Source organism: Tetranychus urticae, chromosome 1 (assembly GCF_039701765.1).
Source record: "Tetranychus urticae isolate SD_2017Ah chromosome 1, NJAU_TeUrti_SD_1.0, whole genome shotgun sequence".
Taxonomy (NCBI): domain Eukaryota; kingdom Metazoa; phylum Arthropoda; class Arachnida; order Trombidiformes; family Tetranychidae; genus Tetranychus; species Tetranychus urticae.
This window is the reverse complement of record NC_142958.1, coordinates 20,511,088-20,535,850: the sequence shown is the minus strand read 5'-3', so window position 1 is coordinate 20,535,850 and position 24,763 is coordinate 20,511,088. Positions and strand designations below refer to the sequence as shown.

Genomic DNA, 24,763 nt, shown 5'->3' with positions numbered 1-24,763 from the left:
CTCCATTTGAAAGAATTGAGAATTTGTAATTAAATACAGATTAATTTTGCTATATATGCTAATCATAATATAATTTCAATTTGTAATGTATGAAGAAACATTGAACAGGCACCAAGCAATTCCAATGAGTGATTGCATGAACTAGAAGGTAAAAAGGTATTGATCTGTAACGGAAGAAACAAGAAACAAAAACAAAAATTAAAACATTTTATGTTCAAACAATTAAAACGAGTTTTTTGCCTCTTCTGCCACTTACCTAGCTTAATCCAAATTAATTATTTTCTTTAACTTTTGATTACGTGTTTGGAAACAAATTGGTTTATGTGATAAATGATAATGGCATTCCCAATTTGCGGCCAGCCACAACATTAACATTTTCATTTGGCTATTAACAAGAACGAAACACAAAATGGTCGGTTGACTGTGTTAGCACTCTCATTATAGATATTGTGGTTTGCAGCTGTTATTGTCTTCTCGATTAAACCCATTTAGCATCGATTAACTCTGGTAAATGCCATTCTCTTTCCGCATTCACCTTTGCTTTTCACCAATTCGCGGTGATTAAGGAGGGACCAGAGCATCAAAAATAAACAAAGGGCATGCAAGGTCTTTACGGAAGTGGGACTTTCATTACACGTTACGGTCTTTCAAATGTTCACCTTATCCTTTGCCCTACACTGATCATTATGAAATTTTTGCTTTTCATGATAAAAAGATGAAGGTCTTTACTGTCAACTCTACTTTATCATCAGCATTTGTACTGAATACTGTTCCTTAATCCTATCTTGTTGTTGTTGTTGTTGTTGTCACACCTTGTTCCTTAAGCAATCTGTTCACCTTATCCATCCCTTAAAAGTGTTGCCAAATCCAGTGAAGAGAAGTCCTGAAATCCAGAATCAAAATACAATTTTATCCATCTTTTGTGAATACCAACTTTGCCTGTACCAGTTTCAACTTGATTACCAACCAGTTTGACGTTAATTTGAAAGAGGATAAAAAAGATGTCCACCTACACATTACAATTTATTGTCCATTTTACAATCCTTTGCATGATGTTGGCCATAAATGAATGCAGCCGTAAATTTAGGAAAGGCCTGATGCTTGGTTATCTCCTTTCCTCCAGTGATAACTCAGACATTTTACCACTTCTTCCAATAGCTTTTGGGTGAGTTGTCATGCTTTAATTAACCAGTAATAACCTTAGGGCGAGTGGCAGGAATGTCCAAATGTCTAGAATAGATTTCCATCTTGAACAATGAAACCTGATGAAATAAGAGGAAAAAATAACATCAACTGAGGTTTCAAGCAAATTCTTTAATCCATACGCAGATTAATCAAGATTAGATAGCAAAGTTATAGCTTAAACTATAATAACATTAGATTTACCTTTAATCAACTGAATATAAGAAATATTACCAACCGGATTCACCTAAATCTGAAGATAAAAAGATGTGCATAAAAATGTGTTTTGTTTTGCATAAAAACAATGAAAAGTTGATCATAAAAATATTACCTTCTATTCACCCACAATCTTTCATACGATTTCATACATATGATTAAATTGATCTTTCATAAAAATATATGAATCATAAATCCAGATCAGCAACATCTATTATAGAGCAATATGTTTGCTGATTAATTTTCATTACATTGCCATTAAGAATTGATTATTCTCATGGCAAAAGATGAACAGTGAAGGATTTAACAGCTAAATTGATTGACAAGAATTGACATGTTTAATTAGCAAACATTTCAATTTAAGTACACAAATAAATCTGGTTAGGATAATAAAAGATACCAGATATTATTTGGTTTAATTAAAGCCAATCGAGCCAATTCAAAGGGGTGAGTAAGCTACGCCATCTAGTGATTTTATTGGTAACCAGTGACTTAAATCAAAAAATCGTTTTTAATTACAGAACGAATTGAATGAATATTTATCCGTTTTGCTGATTAACTGTGACTGCTGATTGAATGAATGAATCAAGAGCGATTAGATTATTTCCTTAGTTTAATTTAGTTTCGATCATTGACTCGACAATCCTGAGACTTGTTTATCTGCTTGTAATTTGTGTTTTTTAATTCAACGACTGTAACGTTATTTTCATTATTCATTTTTTAATTAAACCATTTTCATCTTTTTTATTTAATTTCCATTTTAATTGTTCTCCAGTGGATTTGACAAGCTGTTCAAGTAAAACTGATTAAGAACCAGTTAGAGACACAAGTATCAACTTTATAACCTTTAAACAGACAAATTGACGAACGAGTTTGCGGAGACAATTTTCGGCTTCTCTTCACTAATGATCATCAATTTAATGCAAACATAAACCCTTTCGTTTCATAATTAAACCCAATTAAAAGGAAAAACTTTCTCTATTCCATTATCCAGTAATTATGAAATAAGGTAAGAAACGAAGAAATCAAAATGGCTTTAATTTTAAAAGAGCACATCATTAAGATGAATTGTTTGATGTGAGTGAAAACAGGAGACAAGAAAGAAAAAAGAACCAAGACTTATTAAAATCTAATTGTAATTATCTTTCTGTGAAGAAACGATTAAAGTTGTATTTGATTCACGGAATTAACGTCTTGAAATGAGATTGAATGGTCCACTGAATATTTTAAATGGCGTAGCAATTTGGTTTCTGAGTAAAATATGCTCAAATTACGCTGAAGAAATAATCTTTTTTTCAATTTCAATTGGCAAATTAATTTAATCATAATTGTAATTAAACTTTGCCATTCACCAAAGGATGAATAAAATGAAAAAGTTAAAATGAAAACAAAACATACAAAAATACGTTTGATATACAAAACAATGTATATATTGAGGTTTTGTTTGCTGTTTAAATGTTAATTTGTACTGGGAATTAGAGAGATGTTAATTTAGCAACAGAAAAAAAACAAATTGATTAGTTCATTACGTCAAATTTAACGATTAAGCTGGTGATAAAGATGATGTTGAGGAAGGACAAGATGATTAAGGTAGTAATCTAATAGAAATAAGGATGTCCAAAATGGTGATGATGATGCTCTGAATGGTCCCAAGGATCCGCATGTATATGATGATGATGTTCATCAAAATGATGATGATGATGATCAATGTGATTGGTTAAATGGTGATTGTCAATATGGTGATGATGATGATCAACATGTTCGACGTGATGGTGATGATTTTCATGATGGTGATGATGATGTTCACTGCAGTCCGAAAAGAAGCAAAAAAAGAGAGAGAGAAAAAAATTTGATTGTATCAGTCCTTTAGAGGTAAGAGCAATTTCCTGATAATCATCATCATGATCATCAGCATTTTCATCATGGCAAAGATCATTACTTTCATTGACATGTTAGAAGCAACAGAAAAAATCATCAATTTGTTTCTAATAATACAATTTCCTAGATTAGACAATGATGATTGATAATTACCATAGGAAATGCAATAGAGAAAGAAAAACAAAAAGCTTTCCTTCCTGGTTTTACCAGATTTAGAGGCATAAAAGGGTCAAAATACAATTTACTTACGGAATTTCAATCTTTTGGTGAGTTATCGGAATAGGAACAGGAATTGGAATTGGATGATGGTAGCGATTCCGTCCGGCTTGAAGTATGGCAGCCAGTGCAGCACCATAAAGCATCTTGGTGCTTGACTCAACAAAACATATGGTTGAACTGACGACACAAAAAGCTATTATCCAATGGCATGATTTCATGTTGGCGCTTAATTTTTGGCGTTCTTTTTGATTAGGATTTGACACTTTGATTATTGATTGTTATTTGAAGTCTTGATTTTATTTGATAATCCTTTTATAACAATAATTTCTCACTCTCTTCCATCTCACTCAATAAATTCAATGCTTGATTAAATTTTGTGCATCTTAATCAATCTCACTTTCTCATCATGTTGCAAAATTAATATCCATATCTAACTCTTCCGGTCCTGTTTTTGATTAATTAGCGACTGTCCTCTTTAATCAACTTCAATCCCAATCAAAAATGGTTTGCCACTATTGTCACTGATTACACCGTGTTAATACAGTTTGTTTATCACTCCGACTCTTATACAAGTGACAATTATAATGTTCTTAATTGTTGCCATTTCAACTTGACTTCATTCACTATTCAATTGACAATCAGCCACCAGGAAATTCATTTTAAATTGACCATGATTTAGACTAATTTGAAAAATATCTTTCAATATTAATCCCTATTCAATGAGAGATTAACGTTGTTTCTGAAATCATTTGATAGTGAAATCAATTTGTGTCTACAACAAATGCATAGTCGCTTGAAAATTGTGACTTCAATGATTTACTTGGCAAAAATTGAATAGCATCAGGAGACAATTTGAATTACTATTTACAAGAGTGGAAAACAAACAGCTTGTAATCACTTTTAATTGTAACAGATTATTTGAAATCTCATATTGAGGAGGGACAATTGAAAATGAGTCGAGCTATGATTAGCATGAAAATGTAAGCTTTCATGTATCAACGGAGGTAAACAAAAAGCCAATCAAATCAAGAAAAAAAAGTAGTTACAATGTTTTACAATTGTGAACTAAAAAAAGGTAACAATGATATTGAAAAGGTCATTAATTTGAGTGAAAAAAGGATCAAAAAAAAGGTGAGAGACAAAATGTTTGTTTGCTTCATATTCAGAATTGAGTAATTATTTTCTTTTGCCAAACATGTTTCCCTGAAGATGACCATTGCCTCCAATATGACCCAAATATTGGACTCCACCGCCCCAACTGTCGTATCCCTGTCCATGGCCAGACCAGTGATCAACTGGGTGATGATAAGAGTGTTGATATGTCCTGGAAGAGGGAAGAGAAGTGAAAACTCTAGTGAAAATGTAATGGAAAGAAAATGAGAGAAAGAGAAAGAATCGAATGAAAACCAAATCAAAAATTGATGATAGGGTTAACAATAAATACAGTAAGAAATGGACAGATACGGAAGACAACAGTACAAGTTGGATGTTGAACAGGTTTTATTTTGGTTGAGACATTAATCACTTACGGAACCAGAATTATTTGCGGTTGACTTTGAGGTATATGCTGTATTTGTGGTGGTGCATGGTGATGCTGGCCCATTGGAACAGGTATTGGATAGGGAATAGGGATGGGAACAATGTGTGATCCTCCACCTGAAGGTGGTCCACCACCGCCTCCACCAAGAATAATGGTTCGGTCCTAAAACCAGAAATAAAAGATGAAACAGCGAGGTTACCATTAATGCTTATCAAAAGGTATACATTTATATAATATTTTCAGCATTTCGTTAATGATTGTCCAAAGTTACCATTCTCTGTGAATCGAGAGCAATTGAAGTAACAATCAATTAAATTATTGTCTATCCTATCAATTCAGTTATTAGAAAAAAATATCATTAATGTTATTGATTCTATATCATTTTTGGGTTTTTGCTCGTTTGGAAATCACTTGGCTCACTAGAGATGGTAACTTGGATGTTTTTAGACAATCAATAGCTACTAATTAAGAAATTAACAATTTACTTACCTTTCCTTTCTTCTTAGGTGATACATTTCCGATTGAAATAGCAAAAAAAGCGATTATAAATAAACTTAAATGTCTCATAATGAGCGAGTATATAATCCACAGTCAGAAGGCACTTTTAACAGCTTAAAACCTGGTCTAGGAGGGAAGAGACAGACAGACAAAAGATTACCATTGTAAACATGAAAATCAATCCAAATCGTTGATCATTAATTGTTATAGTTATATAAACTAAATTAAATAAAGCTTACTGATTAATAGATTGTCTTGAGTTAACCTTTTAACGAAGGAAAACCAGATTCACAGAGAAAAAGGAAAAACAGATTAACTGTTGAATCGGTAGAGTAAAAACGGTTAGGTTGATGAGTTGAGGCCTAAAGGATCTTCATTATAACCACAACAGACGATGAAAAATTGATTGTAAGACGATAAAGATGATGAGATGTTAATTGGAGGACATTTAATCAACTTAATGAGAGTTAATAAACTGATGATGAACCATTTTATATGGAAAAATGAAAAGCAAAAAAATTGAATGGTAAAACCAGTGCAACCCAAAAAGCAAACATAAAAGGGGTTGCTCTTGTAGACCCTTGCAGACCCATCGTAAGCTGTACATTGTTGAACTTGCTTCCACCCTCATAACCACCTCCAACCCCGTAACTCATCATGGTGAAAGGGGTTTAATCATGATCTTATCAAACCTCAATCAACTAAATCCTCGCCTTCAGAATCTTCAGGCTCAATAAGCATTGCTCAATAAACATAAACTGGTAACAAAATGTGGTTATGAAAAATTGGCATTAATCGCTTCAATAGACTAAAACGTTCGACCATTGTATCTTATTTACTTTATAATTTAATTTCTCCTTTAATCATTATCATGATAATCATGATCTTCAACATGTTCATCAAATCCTCCCTGTTGGCTATTGCGTGAGCTTCAATCTCATCATTACTTTTCCTTTTGGCCAACTGTGGATTCAATTTGTCCTGATTACTGCTCATTACTTGATTAGTTGATCATTATCAAAACAGTACGATTCCAGGACTTAATCATCATCCTTAACCAGAAAGAACCAGAAAATGCCAAGAAAATGGTGAAAAATGAAAATCTAATGAAAACCCAAACTCAAGCTGAGACATGAAAACATCTTAAATTGTCACAAACCTTACATTTGATTGTATTTTCAATTTCAACCGTTAACGAGCAAATTGTTTGGATTTCAACAATTGATGAAATTGAATGAAATACAATTGAAACCCAAAAAATGATACAATTTGGGTAAAAAAAGAGAGATGAGACTGGAAACAATTAGAAGTGTTTGTTGTGCCTTTAAACAGTCAATTGGTCACAAACAATGAACCTTTAATTGTAAATATTGTATAATTAATAAATTTAATGAAACGATGAAATTGGAACAAAGATTATTGGGTTAATTTGAAAATTGATTATAATCAAGCGTAACTATTATTAAACATTAATTTAGCCCAAACCAAATGATCATTTGGTTAAGTCAATGAATTCAATGATAACTGAAGCTAGACTGGTAATCAAAATGAGTGAAAGTTGATCACTCCATGGTCAGTTGAAACAGTTGATTGGTGAATGATGAAAGGTTGATTGACCTAATTGTCAATGAAATCACTGTCAAGGATTAACCAAAATTTGTATTAATTAGCTAAAGCTCAAGCCTAAAAAACCACAACAAACAAATATAATTGTCTTGAAAGTCAAAAGTGTTTCAATTAGCCAAAGGAAAAGATGATTGAATTGAATCAATAGATCAATATAAATTATCGATAGAGACAATGATTTCAATGGAATAAGGTTTATTATCAAAAAGGTAAAACAATCAAAATTTAAGAGTAACTAAGGAATTAACTATTTGAAAATCAATAAGGTAATTGAAGGTAACTGCATACTTTCAGTACGCAAAGTCAACCATTTCCAAAGCCTTTTCTTAAGATACACTTTTGAGTAAAAAAGAGTATTTTTGTTTCCAGGTTTTACCTTTGTTTTTATTCATATACTCTTATTAACATGAACAATTTACCATTCCCATGATGATTTCAGATGAAGACTCGGTTTTGAATGATCAATTGTTAATTGTGTCATTGCGTTTAGCAACCAATAACCCATGATATACAAATAATGATTATAATAAAGGCAAGAGTTTATAATGAAACTGAAGCAATGAAAAATTATAAATGTAAAATGGAATCAAAGGAAGAGAACGAAGAAGAAGCAACTAAATCAATCGATGATCAACTGGTGATTAACTGTTAAGGGTTGAAAGTAAACACGATCAATTTCAAGTCTAAATTGTTAATAGTCACTGTTTTGCGCCACTCTTTTTTTTAAAATAGAGTAACATTGGAAAGATCAAAAGATAAAGACTTTCAAAGAAACAAAAAAATCTAAAGGAATAGAATAACAGAAAGAGAATAGAAAAAAGATAAGCTAATTATCATTAAGTTGAACCATTGTTTCATCATATTCTTCACGTTGAACCAGCAAGAGTTTGAAGTTGAACTTTGTCTCATTTTGTTGAAAAACCTTCAAGACCATTAAGGTTGACAAAAAAACCGTTGAAGTAATTTTTCCTTTGTGTTTTTAATCCCAATCCTTTGTTTTAAATTGGGTTATTTTCGGGTTAACTTGAACACCTAAAAATAACCAAATAAATTAAGTGACATTAAATTGATTGGTGCTGTTAGAAATTGAAATCAACGAAAATGCAACATCAATTTGAACAACGTAAAAGCTTCTCTCATCCTTCTTCAAATCCAAAGGAAGGTTTATATGGAAATATACCCAAATTATCGTATGAAACTTGGTTCAAAATATTTGGCCTTTTATCCAGTGGATTAGACCATGAGCGTCGATTTGGACCCATTAAACAGGATCGGACTCCGGTTAAAATAAAACGACTTTACTGTCAATTGATTACTGCAATGTTATGGTTCTTTGCGGTTCGTGGGTTTGTGTTAATGTTTATCGATGACAAAGGCTTGGCAATCTTGATGGGCGATCTTTCCGTTTATTGGAACGATTATCGAATGTATTATCTAATGCCGACCTTTTATTATGCCTTTTCCTCTGCTTTGGTGGCAACAACTTTCCTTCTCAAGGAACGTGATCTCTCCTGGTTCATACCTTTCATGACATTCAGCCAGCATCAGTCAACTGATCCCAATGATAAACTTGGTTTCCATCGATGGCGAACTCTTATCTTTACCCTCTTCAACTTGACCATTACCATGTGGGTAACCGGATCCATGGGCTATCTAACCTACTCGTCAGCTCGGGATAATATGGATGCTCATACTTTTAGATTGTTCATGCCCTGGTTGGTTGTCCAAGTTATCTGGTACTTCTTTATGACCGGAATCATAATGTTTACCACCTCTTACTTTAACCTGGTTTGTCTAATGGTACAGAAAAAGTTTTCCGATGTTGCCTCGGAAATTGAAACCCTGGCCGAAGGTGATCCTGGTCCACCGGGATCTAAAAACGATGACCTAACCAGACTCTATTTTGCTCACAATGATTTGTGTGAAATTACCGATGAATCCAATTCATTCTGGCAATATATTCTCTTCTACATTATTGGTAATTTTATTCCCAACTTCTGTTATGTTATGTATACACTTTTCTTTGGGGATCTTGATACACCTCTGGCTATTTTCTCATGGTTTATATTGGGTCACACCTTTCTTATCATGGCTGTTCTTTCAGTTTCTGCGGCTGATGTTTCTTCTGAGGTAAGTTTTATCTTGTTTTAAATTGACTTAGGTTATCATCAAAAAGATGAGCATAACATCGAATAGGAAAACGCCAATTTCGGTAGGAAGAAAGCTAATGCGTATTACTATCAACACAACTTGAATCATAAAATGAAGCCGTTATATTAGAGGCAATATAAGTTGCTTGTAAGATTAACCGAACAAGGCAATCAACATAAAATGATTACTAAGTAAAAAAATTTTATTAATTGTTGCTAAGTTTGAGTTGTTTTTCAATTCTAATTTCTTTTTATTAACCTAAAGTATGGTTATAAATTCATTTTTGAGTGAAATGATGTTTTTTAAAAAGTTCACTAAATGGCGATAATCAAGTATTTTATTAGCTTTTTACTCTGTTGGCAACAGTTTTAAAGGTTTTACTTATTTGATCATAATTCTAATTATATTTATATTGATTTCTTTTAAGTCATCGGATAATCATGATCATCCTTCAAGAGGCTTAAATTTTGGCGATTTTCAGAAAACAAATTCATTGAAAATGAAACAATCATTTTTTATCATTTACTTTGCCTTTGTTATTGAAAATAGACATTAAAATTGCATTTTCATTTCATTATCGCCAATCATTACATAAATTTTGGTAGACTTGGGTTACTTTCAATTTACTTAACTGCACAATGAAAGTGTGGCTGTTGTGATCTGCCATCTGATCAGATTCATGTGAGTTCATTGTGTACATTTCTTGTACTGAATCAACTATTGAATCATTCTATCTACTAATAAAATGGTTAGAAACAACATAAGTGTATTGAATAGACAATTTAGATTTGTTTCTGATTAGGTAATGGTTAGATAAGTTGGATGTAATTAAATTCACTCTGTATTTGCCGTAAAACTCATCACTTTTACACCATTTCAGTCCATTCAACCTACAATCTTGAATTAAGTAATCAAGATGAAGGTTGAATAACTGTTAGCTGATACAACTGTGGAATTAACAAAGGCCAACAAATGATTAATTTATATCTGAGTAATTTCAATTGTCTCAATTGTCATTTGTTCAACATACAATTGTAAGTTTGATCATAGATATTTGATCACTAGATCTTGATTTAATCAAATCTACAGCTCATAAGTTGAACGACTGGTTAGATGTAAGCAGTTACTTATTTGATGATTTACTCACAATGAACTACAATTGGAATAGAAAATTCCTAAAATTGTTGAACGGGCGAACTCATCATTTCAATCATTTACAGTCAGAATTAAGGAATCAACTGCGTCATTGATTAAAATTTTGATGATTTTTTGCTTTGTTGATGAAAGCCAGATTTTTGACAAATTAATTGGTCAAGATTGATATAATCCAACGAGTTATAACAATCGGGAAATTGATATCAATAGGTTGCAGTAAATCTTCGAGATCGATTTATAAATTATCAATATTAATGGTTCTGTTTATGATTTATCTTTTTCAATTGATATTGATTTATGACCAGAAATACGGTAAAAGTCTCAATCATTATTAATTACCCAATTTCATCAATAGATACATGTAATGTATCATTACAATGTTGAAATTATTTAAAAATTGATCAATCATTAAATTTGATTGACTCTCCTTATTTATTCTGAAAGATTTTACATTAGATTGATTAAAAACAGCAAAAGGCTCATCATCAATTGAAATATCAACTATAAATCTTGCTCCTTGATTAATTTAATTTACAGGCATAAGAAAACTCCAAAAACTCTATAAAATGGTTTGATTGCTAAACGAAGTTGATTAATTGTTATTTTTGTTTCTCTTTTCAGGCTCATGCTCCTTACACTTCACTTCATACACTTTCTTTGCTTCAACTTCCAATTGATATTGAGGTTAATGTAAGTATTAGCAAGATCAACATTAACCAATTTACTAATTATTTGTCTTTTCTTTCATTTTCTATAAGATGTCAACGTTTCTGCATCGGGTTCGAGGTCCAACAATTGGTTATTCAATTCTTGATCTGTTTGTCATAACCAATTCATCTATTTCGAACGTAAGTATTCTTGATTGTGGCATTTGCTCAAATTGTCGGGCTTAGTTGCTCAAAAATATCAAGATCCATTATTGAATTAAAACTAACTTGTTGTATTTTTTATACCATTTTAGACTGTTGCTGCTATCGCTTCTTACTTCTTGATTGTTGCCGACTTTTCACGTTCAACTGTTAATCAAGGATTAATCCAGAAAGCACAGTCAAAACAGAAGGCAATTAATGAATCCTTGGCGATGACAACAACTAGCTCAATGTTGGATGCTACGACAATAGCTTCAATTGGATAGAAAGAAGCATCCAAAAGAAGAAGCAACCCTACAAATGACCAAAAAATGTGATTAAAGACTAATTGCAACTAATCGTAAAAAAAGTTAAAACCCACAACAATTCACACTTATATAAATACATCTATACAATACAAAAGACAATTCAACAAAAATCGACTCCTCAAAGTTGTTGCCTTTCTCAATTCCCACAAAAATTATTAGACGACTCGGAAAATGTTCAAAAATAAAGCGTTATCAACCCCTTAAACTCCAAATGTTTGATCTCAATACAACTTTCAATATTGATTTATTGATGACTATGTTAATTCTGTTTATTCTGACAATGTAAAATGTACTAAATATTGTTTGCTTGAGGGCTTTTGTAAGCTCTATCAAACGCGATAAAGCTGAGTTTCAACTCTAACATTTTTCGCAAAATTAACTTTGATATAAACAGATTTTGTCCTCGGTGATTATGAATAGAGCCAAAAGGATACTCGACAGATTAAGCGAATCTTTGCTGGTAACGATAAAAGCAAAGTTTACATGATAAACCAGTGAATTTGCGTCTTGCTTGGAGATTGAGATACCTTTGAATTATTCCACTTTCACATTTCAAACAAATTTTAACAACTAAAATAGCAATTCATAAAGTATAAATTAATTAATAAATTTACATCGGTGTATTTATAAGTTTACATTAAATGAAACTTATATTCAAAAACCAAGCAAATCACAAGAAATCCGTGGATAGCAAACAATAAACAAATAGAGATAAAACAACACTTTACTAAATCCAAACAGAGGCGATTAGTTAAACAATCTAGTAAGCATAATTCAATAATTAAACACTGTTACAATTGAATAGAAAATTTATGACATATTTCAAGATGTCGGTCAGCTTTTAAAATCAGACGATGAGAGATAAAAAATTAGCAACAACAGTTCGGGTTAAAAGACGCTAAAAATTAAGGGCAATGTAAATAAAGCTTTATTTAGTCTGTTTGTAAATTATTGAACAGTCCCCAACAGCAGGCTTTGTAAAGCAAAAAATCAAAACATCTTTACATGTGATTTTAGGATATGTCAGTACAGTTTATTTAAACACATCATTTTCTTATTTTAATATGTTAACACTGATTTTGAATGTCAGTCATCAATTTATTGTTTTGTGTATTTGAGTGTCCTAAGTTGTCGATCAGTTTCCATTCAACTGGTTGAATAGCATCATGTCTGATTCTAATTTAGATGAATCTAGTGAACAAAAGCCAACTCTTTCTAAATCTACTGTTATTTATGATGAAATTGTGCTTGATGATAACTCTGATGAGGAATCTCAAAGTGATTTAATTAATTCTAATGGTGATTCTGAGAAAGTAAATACTCCTAGCCAATGTAATGGAAATAATGGCAACATTTTGGATACTTTTACCTTATCAAGTGATGAAGAAGGAGAAAATGTTGACTATTCTGTTTCCGTTCCTGATGTTGCTGTCAAAAGTGAAGCCGATCCAGATCCGTGGAAAGAGCAGATTAATCAATGTATTGATGCTTCAATAAAGTCAAAGTAATTTCGCTACCTGTCCATTGCTCCAAACATCTATAATTATTTATTTTTATTTATCTTTCAGAGAACAAGAGACGTTTGACGAGCAATGTAAAAAAATTGAAGATAGTTTTGTTTTTTTGGAAAAAGAAATATGTAATATTATGGAACAATGTATATTGTTGAAAGAATCTAGTGAAAAATACGCTTATCCGTAAGTAATTCATTCATTTTTCGCTGCTCAGCCTGATTATTTACTTCTCTTTTTATTTTCCATTTCAGTGAAACTCATATTACTGGAGAAGGAGACATCAACACAGAAGATGCTTCCCTCAACATTCAAGAATCGGTTCAAAGAATCGTCCAAATAGACTCAATAAAACGAAAAATAGGTAAAGATGTGCCCATAGAAAGTGAAGATTCAAAAATTAACCTGGGTGATATCAAAAAGGCGGTAGAAGAACCAGAAATAGACATTGTAAATATGACCACATTAGCTGATCTACAAAAACTATACAAATTGCCAAACTCTGGACCCATTGTCAGAAAACCATTAGCCATTGGAGATCAAGTCTTCGCTGTCACAGATCCAAAAAATATGGCCAAAAGTTTATGGCAACCGGCAACCATTATTGAGACGTGTAAAATAAGCGGCAAAATCCATTACAACGTTACATTCGAAGACTCTTTTATTCCTTGTATTTTTCTAAAAGGAACTCAATTGGCTTACCGTCAAACACCTTCCGTGATGCTCTCTAATAGGAATAGAGTAATTGCTCATTATCCTACTGAATCTAGTCAACCTCTTGGAGAGTCTAATCGCCAGTTTCTGTTCTCTGGACTGATAGCCGAAGTTGCTAGACGAACAAATTTATTTAGGTATTTGGTCTTTTTTGACAATGGTTTGGTAGCCTATGTACCTTGTGATACTGTTTTCTTAATTGCTGAAGAAAATATGTCCTTTCTTGATGATATACCAGAAGAAAGGAAACCTTTTCTTAAAAAATATTTTAATGATTACCCAGAAAGAGCTTTAGTCAAATATCAAGCAGGAGCGAGAGATTATGTGGACATTGATGGCAAATGGGTACCAGGAAGAGTTAAACAAGTGGACTGCAGTTTGGTTAGATTTTATTTTCGCCAATTTGAAAAATATGAATGGCTGTACCGAGGATCACCTAGACTTAAACCTCTTTCAGGTCTTTTCAAGGCACTCGAAAATCCTGAAACCAATGGTAAAAAAAGGCATTCAAGAAAAGGAACCAGTCAATCTTCGATTCTTGGTTATTCCAGAAAACAGCGACCTTTTGTTCAATTTGTCAGAGATGAAGATAGTTTTACTGATGAAGAGGACAAGAAATATTCACCAAGATCGGGCGCTAAACGTCTCGATTCATTTGGATCTAGTGTCGAAGCTGATTTTGAACTCTACCCAGAATTTATAACTAAACCTAATCGCTATCTAGTTTCAAGTCCACACGTTCCACATCGTTGCTCTCCAAGCTGCATCAATGTTTCCTATGAAGATATCTCAAGATATCGTGACACTAATCCATACGCAATACCAATCATTTGTGGCTGGGATCGTCAAGTAGCCTGCTTCACCAATCATGTGAAAAATAAAAGAAAACGAACAATTTTCTATGTATCTCCCTGTGGTCGCCGATTCCGTAACATAGAAGAAGTTGATATATTTTTAAGCATAACCAAATCGAAACTTTCTATTGATCTATTCACCTATCATCCTAAATTGGTTTTATACTCAGAATTAAATGGTAAAACGTCTCAAGGGTGCTACTATTATGATGCTGATGTTGCTCGAGGAACTGAAAATCATTCATTATCCTGCATAAATTGGATCAACGATGAGCCAATTACTCCTGGATTTAAATATTGGCCTGCAAGGTTTGCTGCTAGTGGAGTGAATCTCGAATTAGATCCCCATTTTATGGTTTGCTGTGATTGTACCGATAACTGCCGTGATAAAAGTAAATGCGAGTGTCAACGATTAACAAAAGATAGCTTCGAAGTTATCCGTAACATACTGGGTCTTGATGACGAATTTGGCTATAACCACAGAAGATTATATGAAGCATTTCACACTGGTATTTGGGAATGTAATACTAACTGTGCATGCAACGTTAATTGTGCAAATAGAGTTGTTCAAAACGGAATTCGTGTTCGTCTACAAATATTCAAGACTAAAAAGAAAGGTTGGGGAATAAGGTGTCTCCATGATATTCCGCCTGGTGCATTTATATGTATATACGCTGCCGAGGTTCTCAATGAAGAGTTGGCTGACGCACACGGAGCCAATTTTGGCGATGAATATTTGGCCGATTTAGATTATATAGAAACTGTTGAAAATTTTAAAGAAGGTTATGAAGAATCGGTTTATGTAGACCTTTCTTCAGATGAATCAATTTCACCTGTAAGCAGTGATCAAGAATCTGATAATTATCATCATAAATCGCGTGGTCGTAAGAAAACATCGAAAAGAAAAGGTTCTAATAAAAAGTCTAGAAAAAATCCCGAGCGAACTAAAAAAACTAAAAAACCAGGTAAACCCATTAGACAATTATACGGTGAGAAAGCGGCTTACTCATTGGATGCCAAACGTAAAGGCAATGTTGGCCGTTATTTTAATCACAGTTGTGATCCCAACTGTTTTGTACAAAATGTGTTCATCGACACTCATGATCTTCGTTTTCCCTGGGTAGCTCTCTTTTCCTTAAAATTTGTACCCGCTTTCACTGAACTCTGTTGGGACTACAATTATGAAATAATTGAGGGTCGTAAAATGTGGTGTCATTGTGGGGCGAGTAATTGTCGAGGTCGCTTACTTTAACACTTTGACACTTTAAACTTTTCATCAATTTAGCAAAGCTGAAGATTTTAATTTTTGGATTTCTTATTCTGACGATGGTTTTTTCATCAATTCAGGCCATTCATTTCATGATTAAAAACATTGATTAACATACTTAAATTTTGATTTAATTAAATCATCTTTTGAATTGTTTCCTCTTCAAACTAAAGTGCTGATTAAAAATGATCAACAATTCAGAATCAAGAAAAATCACCAATCGAAAGCTTCAATTCCATATAATCACCAATAAAAATTTTTCAATTCTAACCATTACAATCATGATTATTTTGTGGTAATCAAAATTTCATTTAACATTGAATCTCCATAGAAAAATCAAAAAACGTGGGCTCTTCAAAGAAATGACCTTCACAAGTAGTTTGGAGGTCAAATCAACGAATGAGCTTAAATAATCTTGAAACTTTGAAACAATTGTCCTTCAATTCTCGAAAGCACGCATTTCAAATATAAGTAACCTAGCAGGTTTGGTTCGTGATTTTTAGTGCCATAAGAACAGCTTATTTGTGTGATTAATAGAGGACAATAACCAAATTGAACCATATATCAATCGAAAGCTTATGATGAGAAGAGTGTGATAATTTGATACATTATTTATCGTAAGCAAATACGACATCTTTTCTCAAATGGACTTTGAATGAGCTCATTTTAAAAACAGTTTGCCAAACCCATGTTAAAAACACAGAGAAATTGAGATGAGACAAAAGGCGGAAAAGCTCGCAACCTATTCAAATTCGGTGTCAAATAAATTTTGCGGTTCGCTATGAAAAAAGATTTGATTGGATCTTTTTGGGTTAAAACATTACTTATCCTTTATTAATCAGTATAAAAGAAAAAAATCAAAATCGGACAAATGTTCACAAAATTTTTCACCTCAGATTCTAAATACTTGCGAATCTATCCTAAGTACCTGATCTCATCTCTATGGACCTCAATCTAAAGGGTGTAATGCGTAAAAAGTGATGATTATTTTAGTTTGATAAGAATGAAGATGAAGATGACAATGATAAGAATGCTGTCGGCAAAAGAAGACACAAACTGGACATTCTTATCAGTGTCTTCTTCATCTTAATTCTTATCAAATTAAAATAATCTTCACCTTTTAAGCGTTACACCCTTTATCTTAATTTTTGGAAAATTCATTCGTAGAAGAAAATGTCTACTCAGGTACGGAGGTCAAAATTACTTTTGTCGATTTTTTCGCTATAAATTTTCGGACGATCACAAAAACGACATCAATTATTCGATGTGAAAAATTGAAACGATATACTAATACTGAAGGTCCTTAATTTGATTTAATGAAATTTCAGTCAATTCTGAGCTAAACTTCATACCCAATCGCAAAATTTATTTGACACCTAATACACATTTCACCGCGATAGGGGCCGATGGAAAAGTTTTGGACTCGTTATAAGAATCAGCATTGAGAAAGATCAAATTGAGCAGAAATTTGGATTCATTCGAAAAATTTTGAATAATTTATTCAATAAAATAGAAAAAAAAACTTTTGGCAAAAGGTTTTTTTCCAGACTCAAGCATGAACTCAGGTTATTCAGTAGAAAAGGAATATTTTCATGCATCAAATGAAAAATATCAATTTTCAGACTTTTATCTATTCTAATTTTCTTGAAAAACTTAGATGAAATAATTCAATCATATTGCAATTAAGCTTCAAAAATGCGGACTCTACTAACAGGTTGATCTTTCTCAAGATCAAGTTTACATTTTATTTCAATGTTTTGTCATTTTAACAAAAAATTTTCATTAATAATTCGAGTCCTGCAAATGTTGATTGAATATATTGTACTCAGTAAAAATTGTTTTGCGATCAGTCATGATTAGGAGTCCACTTGTAGATCTGGAGCTACAACATCTCGTATACAAGCTTAAAACTCATGACTAATTTTTGCAAAAATCTGACCTTTTCTCAGCACTCATTTACTTTGCAGGGTTTACTTGAAATATTCATAAAACTATCGATTCAAATGGCTATTTACCTTAAATTAATTCCAAATTTTACCAAAAGTACACTCAACTCCAATGCTTTGTTGTCATTCAACAACACAATTGAAAGCAACGGGAAACAATTGAGAAATAATTACTTCCCAAATTAACCAGCAAAATGAACACTGTATCAAAAGTACCTCTAAATACCAACTTGATCATTAAACACTCTCAAGCAACTCAATTGACCATTTAAAATGCAAACCAATTCAACAATTAACTTGACCATTTCAACAATCCAAGTTGATTTGTGTTATACGAAAAAAATCAATGAATAACATTATTTGTAATTGAATGTAAAGGTTTTGAGTACCAAATGAGCTTAAAAGGGGCCACAAGATGAAAATGATGTAAATGGTAAAGATGAAGAGAGACTTGACCAATCAACAAGCTACAAAGCAAGCTAAATACAAGATTATCTTGTTTACCTAACTCTTTTCATTCTAGCTTTCATCCTCATCTTCCCATGAATCATTTTATCCAGCAAACGTTTTCCAAATAAGAGAGAGAAGATATTTTTCCTTTTCCAAACCGATCATCTTTGATGTAGACTCACAGAGGGTACAAATACATGACCAGGAAAAATCGATCAACATAAGGTTTGCTTGATGAGCCATAAACACGAAAATCTTTCAGTCATTCGCTAATATGTATTTATTTTCCTCTTCTTCTTCTTTTTCCTCCTTCATCTCTCTTCTCTGTCTTCATCTTTTCCCTTACATCTCAAAATGAATCCCAAATTTGATTGAAACAGTTACCCATGAAAAGCTCCAGGTTTACCTTATTTACCTTTTATTCTTGCTCCATTTTCTGGTAAACACTTTTACCCAAATTGAGGTGGCGACTTTACAGACAAATAAAGCGAACAAAATGAAACCAAGAAAATGAAACGAAACTAAATTTGAAAACTGATTGTCCAGCAACTTGCGAATGATGAACAACCCCAAAAATCAAGGTGTTACCAGACGATATAAAGTACCAATGAAGAAGAAGAAAAAGAATCGAGAAAATGTTTTTTTTCCATTTCTTTACCTTTTACTTTTTCTTTTCCAATTTAACTCAAGATAAACTTTCCAACCATTACCTTTATTATTACCGTGATATTGGCTCAGGTAAACTGGTGGCTTGATAAGGAATTGGTATTATCAGTTCCATTACTTGTGATGAGTAAAAACTAATCGTAAGCTTTCAGTGAAATTGAATTGCTTTTCCCTTTACCATGATAATTTATCAACAACAAAAGGCTTGGAATCAATCTTATTGAAGGATTAACTTTCTCACTTCACAATAACCTTCCTTGATGATAATAATAATAAATAACTCTAAAACCATTGGCAAATAATAATCAATGATAATAACAGTGGTTAATGATGGTAAAAGATGCGTCTAATTTTATCCCATTAACAGTGAAAATTGAAATGCGAAGTACAATTGGATAACTCGGCGACTGCATTAACAATAACAATTGCATTAGCGTTTTGAAAAATGTTTCAAAAGGTAACCAAAAAGTTGGAGGTAAAAATTGCGAACCAATTGAACCTTAACCTTTTTATTTCCACTTGAAACTTGGCCTTTCACTCGACTTCAACATCAATGACAGCCATCAAAGTGTATTTCTGCAAACGATTGGTTATATCTTTGGGTGAATGAGGAAAAAAACAACATGATTGAAGTCTCATGAGAACAGTAAACAATTTCCGTTTGGTTCCTCTTCATTTCGAGAATTATTTCTTCACCAAACATTTCGTTTGTCTTCAATTTCGATTTTTGTTTCAACATTTTTTTCCCTTTTCCTTTAAAATGAAAACAAAAACATAACCTTTAGTGAAAACCTTTTTTTCCCCACTTTTATCCTCATCCTATCTTGAACCTTCAATATATTTATCACCATGAGTTGTGAAAGCAGTCCAAGTGAAGGAATTGCTCCAAATTGGATGGATTCTCATGAAATATCATGAAACAGTTCAAGGGCCAAACTGTGAACCAAGACTCTGTCAAATGATAAACTTCAATATTGTACATTAAAGACAAATTATTACCAAATTTTGTGTTTTATCAAGTTGAAGAGTAAAGCTGAAAGAAACAAAATTCAGAGAACCATTAACAGCACAATTGTTCATGATAAACTTGCAATCTACATATTACAATATGGTTGGGACATGATTTGTGTTAACAAAATATCAATAAAGTAAAGGCAAAAAAAAGTTATGAGTCAAGAAATTGAATTACATTTGGAAAAGTAAAATGTTTGATAAAATAACAAATAATGAAAACTCCAAGAAAAATATCCAAATAAATCTATAAATTCTGGTCAATATTGAATTTTTCTTCTTCACCAACTTGTGTTTGTAAATGATTGTTGTATATTATTATAATAATGATGATGATAATGGTAAACATGGTTTGTATTCCAATGTCCTGTTTTCATCTTTCAATGGTTCTTCTTGTTCCAGTTCATTTTCATGTTTATTTTTTCTCTCTCTCTTCATCTTAAACTTCTTAAACTGTTCAGATTATCATGTAATGTTGAGTCAACAGAGTAAAAGGTTGATCTTTCATTTCATCATTTTTCACTCTAATCAATTTTTATTCATCCATTTACCTATCAAATAATGTGAAAGGTAGGAAAAAAAAGTAAAGTTTGTTTTTCATTTTTTCCTCTTTTTTGCGTTTCTCTCTTTAAATAGTTGCTCTTTATTTTCACATTTTCATCTTAAATAAATGGTTCCATATATTTGGATGTACAATATTAAATTTATTGAGCTTCAGAATCAGTTTTGTTTCATGTACTCAAGTCGTTTATTATTATAATGAACAGTTTTAATATTATTGAAAGGAAGATGAAGAAGAAGGTAAGAAAAGTTAAGTTGGTGAACAATAAACATGGCAACATTTATAATGCTTAAAGAGTTTCAAATATTGAACTATTTAATAAATGACAGGTTGTAAAGTATATTTAATAAATTTCATGAATAATATATTGAGGTAAAGACCGGGAAAAGTGTTTATGGTTTGTTTACTTGGCCGTTAAAGTTTCAAATTTGCTTCATGTAAATGTAGAGGATGAAGAGGAAAGTCAATGTGAAAGGGACATTTGGGTTAATTTAGGTTAAGAGAGCTTGTTATATGACTACTGGTTCAAATGAAATTACAGCTAACTGTTGAAGTTGCCTCACAATGTGTGCTTGTTACCCAAAGTTTAAACTTGCATCGCTTTTTGTACAGTTATGGGTACAAATTTTTCTGTCAAACTAATGAGCTAATGTTTCACTCAACAGCGTGAGTCAAAAGTCGGTTTCAACTTTGATTCAAGCATATTGATGATCAATATTTTCTTAAATGGACTTTGAATGAGCTCTTTTTAAAAACAGTTTACCAAGCCCATGTTAAAAACACATTGAGAAATTAAGATGAGACAAAAAGCTGAAACGCCTATTCTACCGCCAGCAAGGTTGATTGAAAAGTTTGGACTCGTTATAAGAATCAGCATTGAAAAAGACCGGTTCAGCAAAAATTTGGATGCATTCAAAACATTTTGACGAATTTTTTCAATAAAATAGCAAAAAACTATTGGCAAACGTTTTTGGACTCAAGCAAGAACCCACAAGGGAAACGCTTGTACGATCATTTTCAATTTTTTTCGGGTTTATATTGTAGAGGACGAAAATAATTAGGCACGTATTTTGCTTTTTTACGCTGGTGGCCGGTTATTGATATCTAGGCATTTTAATTAAAAATAGTAATGCATTGTAGTCACTGCAAATCACATACTAATCACTAATCAAATGAAAAGCAGAAAAATGAAAATCTCTTAATGAAAATTGTGAATCACTTTTCAGTGACTCCATAGATTTCAATGCAATATCCTCACTAATTAATAATAAGTTTCAGCTCTCTAACTCATCCGGTCACAGAAACTAACTGATTCATTTATTCACTTTGGTCACAGTTTAACTGAAAATTGAACTGATCTGTTGTACAGGAACGGAAAAGAAGCAGATATGGATGCAGATTTTTTCATGAAACTCTTTTTAATGATGTGACTTTTGATGGCTAACCAGAAGAATCAGTATTTTTGAAACTTAAATTTTCTGTTTCTGTACAACATATCACTTCGATTTTGCGTTAAACACTTCACGTGTCGATTAAACATTTTGACTCACTGACACATTGACTCTTTTATCGGATTTTTACCAGATCTAGTGCGTATGAGGTGCTAGACTAACAAGCTCATTATGTACAAGGCAAGGCTTGATTTGGTTTCTTCATTGACTTTCCTATCCAAGTCACGGTTTACGTCAAAGAGGCTGGTTAACAGATATTTAGCAACTTAGATGGACAGCCTTTTAGGTTGAATTTTAACTCTAATCCAACCCAAGAATCGCACGCCTTTGCTCATAACACAGATTTTCTTTACTTGTACAGAGTATATTTAATAACTAGATCGAGTCAGTTTCAGGATGAAAAATTCGATTCAATAATTTTTTGAATTTAATCTACACTGAGAGTCTTTTTTCCTTCTAATACCTGGAAAGAGAAGAAAAAAAGTTGCAAGAGAAAATCAGAGGAAAAGTAAACTTTAAAATGATGAAAATCAGTGAGGCTCAGAGTGAATGAAGAAGCAGAGAAATGTAAAAACCAAATTCAATTTTGTGTCAATATTTACTGGAAGCATCAATGCTCATAAAGACTTCAGAATTGAACCTTTTCACCCTGTTCACAGACTAACCCCGAAATGCTCACGGAAATAGATTTATAAATTTCATTCAATGTTTTCCATTTGAAATTACCATTGGGTTAAAATTGCCTCAACAAATGCAAATATTGCATTGGAATAAAGATAAAGGGTTCAGGTGAATACGGTAGATTCATTATAAGAGAGAGGTAAATCTATCGAATGCAACAAAAAAGGGAGAAAAAGGTTGAAAATTGAAAGAAGAAAAATTTTCATTTTTATTCTATTTTTTCGAGTTGAATTTTTACACCAAGGGACTTGCCATTTGTTTACTCATCTTAACCAATTGAAGTTCATTTCACCATTTACTTTACGGCTGATCCAGAAAAGATTGGCAGGGAAAAAAAGAGATGAAGATAAAGAGGTAAACATGGGAAGGGAAAAGGTAGAGAAACAAGATTGAGGAAAATCGGAAAATTCAGTTCATTCTCTGATCGTAATTCTTTAAATTCCTTGTTTTGTGACCAATTTTCAATTGATAACAATTTGCTTCTTCTCCATCATCTTCACCTCTCTTGCCGCTATTACAGCAAAATTGTCAACATTGGATTGCATTAAATATCCAAGGTAACCAAATCGAGAGAAGAAGAAAAAAGAAAAACTTATTCTCATTTTGTCACCCAATTTTATTCTGAAAAAAGGAAGAAGAATCTTGAAGCAATTTCAATTTTACCAATGAATTTTATGCAAATTGAACATCAATTGAAATGAAATTTCAACAAAATGATGAAGGAAGAGAAAAAATGTGATAAAAGTTAAATTAACAAAAGTGAAAAGGAAAAAAAGTTACATTTTCCAAATTCATTTCAATTCCAAATCTAATGAAATTTTATCCAAACTCATCAAACTCCAATCTTGATCAGAAAAGGTTAAAACGAAAATTTCTTCAATTTAGTCAATGGCTCATTCATGATAAATTCAGATGATAAATTTCTCATTGCCTTCGAAGACTTTTTCGAGATGAAAAAACTTCGAAACTTGATCAACATCATTATCATTGATAATTCAATAATGAAACTTGGAAACTGAGAAAAGCTCGGAATGATAAATTTATCGATGATTTGGATGAGAGTGAAGTGAATAGAAAGTAACTTTTTTTGAAGAAAAATGAAAATCTCTGCAAACTTTACCTTCCCAGTTGAGATGTTTTGAATTTTGAAAAATTCCAATTTCTACATTTTCGATTCATCATGCTTTTCTTGCGTTTTTTCATGCACTTAACAAGTGCAACATTGAGTGAGAATGAAAAGGATGAATTTTTTTGTTTCCGAATGAAGAAAGAAAAGCTCTTCTCTTCTCTTCATAATCATCATCATTATTCTTGTTCAGTCTTTTCATCAGATTTACACCCTAAAATTGAAAGAGTAATTATATCTTTACTGAAACATTTGAAACATCTCTCTTTGAAAATCTCTACTTAATCTGAGGCCTTTCAAAAATCATGGTTCATGATGAGGCTGAACAAGAAGGAAACTAAAGAGAGAAAAAGTTGAATGAATCAAAAGTAATCTGAAATAATCAGTTTGTAATTTGATATACAACTGAAGTCATGGAAAAAGTTTGGCTTGATGAAGAAGTAAAACTTGACATTCAATCTTGCAATACAATATCAACTCAGTTGAATAACTTTTCATGATAATAAACATTTGTAATGTTTTTAAAGAAAAGAAATTGAAGCTTCTAGTTTTCCCTTTTTTCCGTGTATCTTTCATTCCAATATCCATGACTATTCGAAGAATGCAGAATGTTATGAAGATGATCAAGATGATCAAGATGAAGATGATAATGTATATAAAGTGAAAAACATTGTCATCAACTTTCAGTTGAGGTTAAAATTGAGAGAATCGAGGAAAAGGAAGAAGAAGAAAACTGTTTCTTGGAAGTTTACCAAAAATATTTTCCCTCATTGGGTTACTTTATCCTCATCACAGTCATCATCCTAGTCATTATCAATATAAACAAGAGCAAATTAATTAACCAAAATAATATCATCTTTCATATTTATCATAATCATCATC

At 32.0% G+C, this 24,763-nt stretch overlaps 4 protein-coding genes and 2 long non-coding RNA genes across 7 annotated transcripts; 3 read left to right on the top strand and 3 right to left on the bottom strand.

The window, feature by feature from the left end:
• The first annotated feature begins 880 nt into the window (after positions 1-880).
• On the top strand, positions 881-2,584 carry LOC149094747 (uncharacterized). Its single transcript, XR_016198135.1, has 2 exons — positions 881-1,165; positions 2,174-2,584. It is a non-coding gene; the product is annotated as an uncharacterized LOC149094747 (long non-coding RNA).
• LOC107372211 (uncharacterized) lies at positions 1,123-1,652 on the bottom strand. Its single transcript, XR_016198134.1, has 3 exons — positions 1,514-1,652; positions 1,387-1,435; positions 1,123-1,262 (listed from the first exon to the last, which is right to left on the bottom strand). It is a non-coding gene; the product is annotated as an uncharacterized LOC107372211 (long non-coding RNA).
• Positions 2,421-3,801, bottom strand: LOC107372210 (uncharacterized). Its single transcript, XM_015940395.3, has 2 exons — positions 3,526-3,801; positions 2,421-3,204 (listed from the first exon to the last, which is right to left on the bottom strand). Exons 1-2 carry the CDS (start codon positions 3,711-3,713, stop codon positions 2,997-2,999), a joined length of 396 nt encoding a protein of 131 aa, XP_015795881.1. The 5' UTR covers positions 3,714-3,801; the 3' UTR covers positions 2,421-2,996.
• A 494-nt stretch (positions 3,802-4,295) lies between these two features.
• On the bottom strand, positions 4,296-6,096 carry LOC107372208 (uncharacterized). Of its 2 annotated transcripts, none has more exons than XM_089266687.1 (4): positions 5,773-6,096; positions 5,525-5,659; positions 5,025-5,197; positions 4,296-4,819 (listed from the first exon to the last, which is right to left on the bottom strand). In XM_089266687.1, the coding sequence occupies exons 2-4, from the start codon at positions 5,600-5,602 to the stop codon at positions 4,672-4,674; spliced, it is 399 nt and encodes a 132-aa protein (XP_089122813.1). In that variant the 5' UTR covers positions 5,603-5,659; positions 5,773-6,096; the 3' UTR covers positions 4,296-4,671. The 2 variants fall into 2 exon arrangements, with proteins under 2 accessions (XP_089122813.1, XP_089122812.1); XM_089266686.1 differs by having other exon boundaries at positions 4,296-4,846; positions 5,773-6,028.
• A 1,713-nt stretch (positions 6,097-7,809) lies between these two features.
• LOC107372206 (uncharacterized) lies at positions 7,810-12,021 on the top strand. The gene is made up of 4 exons (XM_015940390.3): positions 7,810-9,289; positions 11,087-11,155; positions 11,224-11,313; positions 11,427-12,021. The coding sequence occupies exons 1-4, from the start codon at positions 8,261-8,263 to the stop codon at positions 11,598-11,600; spliced, it is 1,362 nt and encodes a 453-aa protein (XP_015795876.1). The 5' UTR covers positions 7,810-8,260; the 3' UTR covers positions 11,601-12,021.
• A 601-nt stretch (positions 12,022-12,622) lies between these two features.
• On the top strand, positions 12,623-16,111 carry LOC107372205 (histone-lysine N-methyltransferase eggless-like). Its single transcript, XM_015940389.3, has 3 exons — positions 12,623-13,146; positions 13,211-13,339; positions 13,408-16,111. The coding sequence occupies exons 1-3, from the start codon at positions 12,809-12,811 to the stop codon at positions 15,971-15,973; spliced, it is 3,033 nt and encodes a 1,010-aa protein (XP_015795875.1). The 5' UTR covers positions 12,623-12,808; the 3' UTR covers positions 15,974-16,111.
• Positions 16,112-24,763: the final 8,652 nt, after the last annotated feature.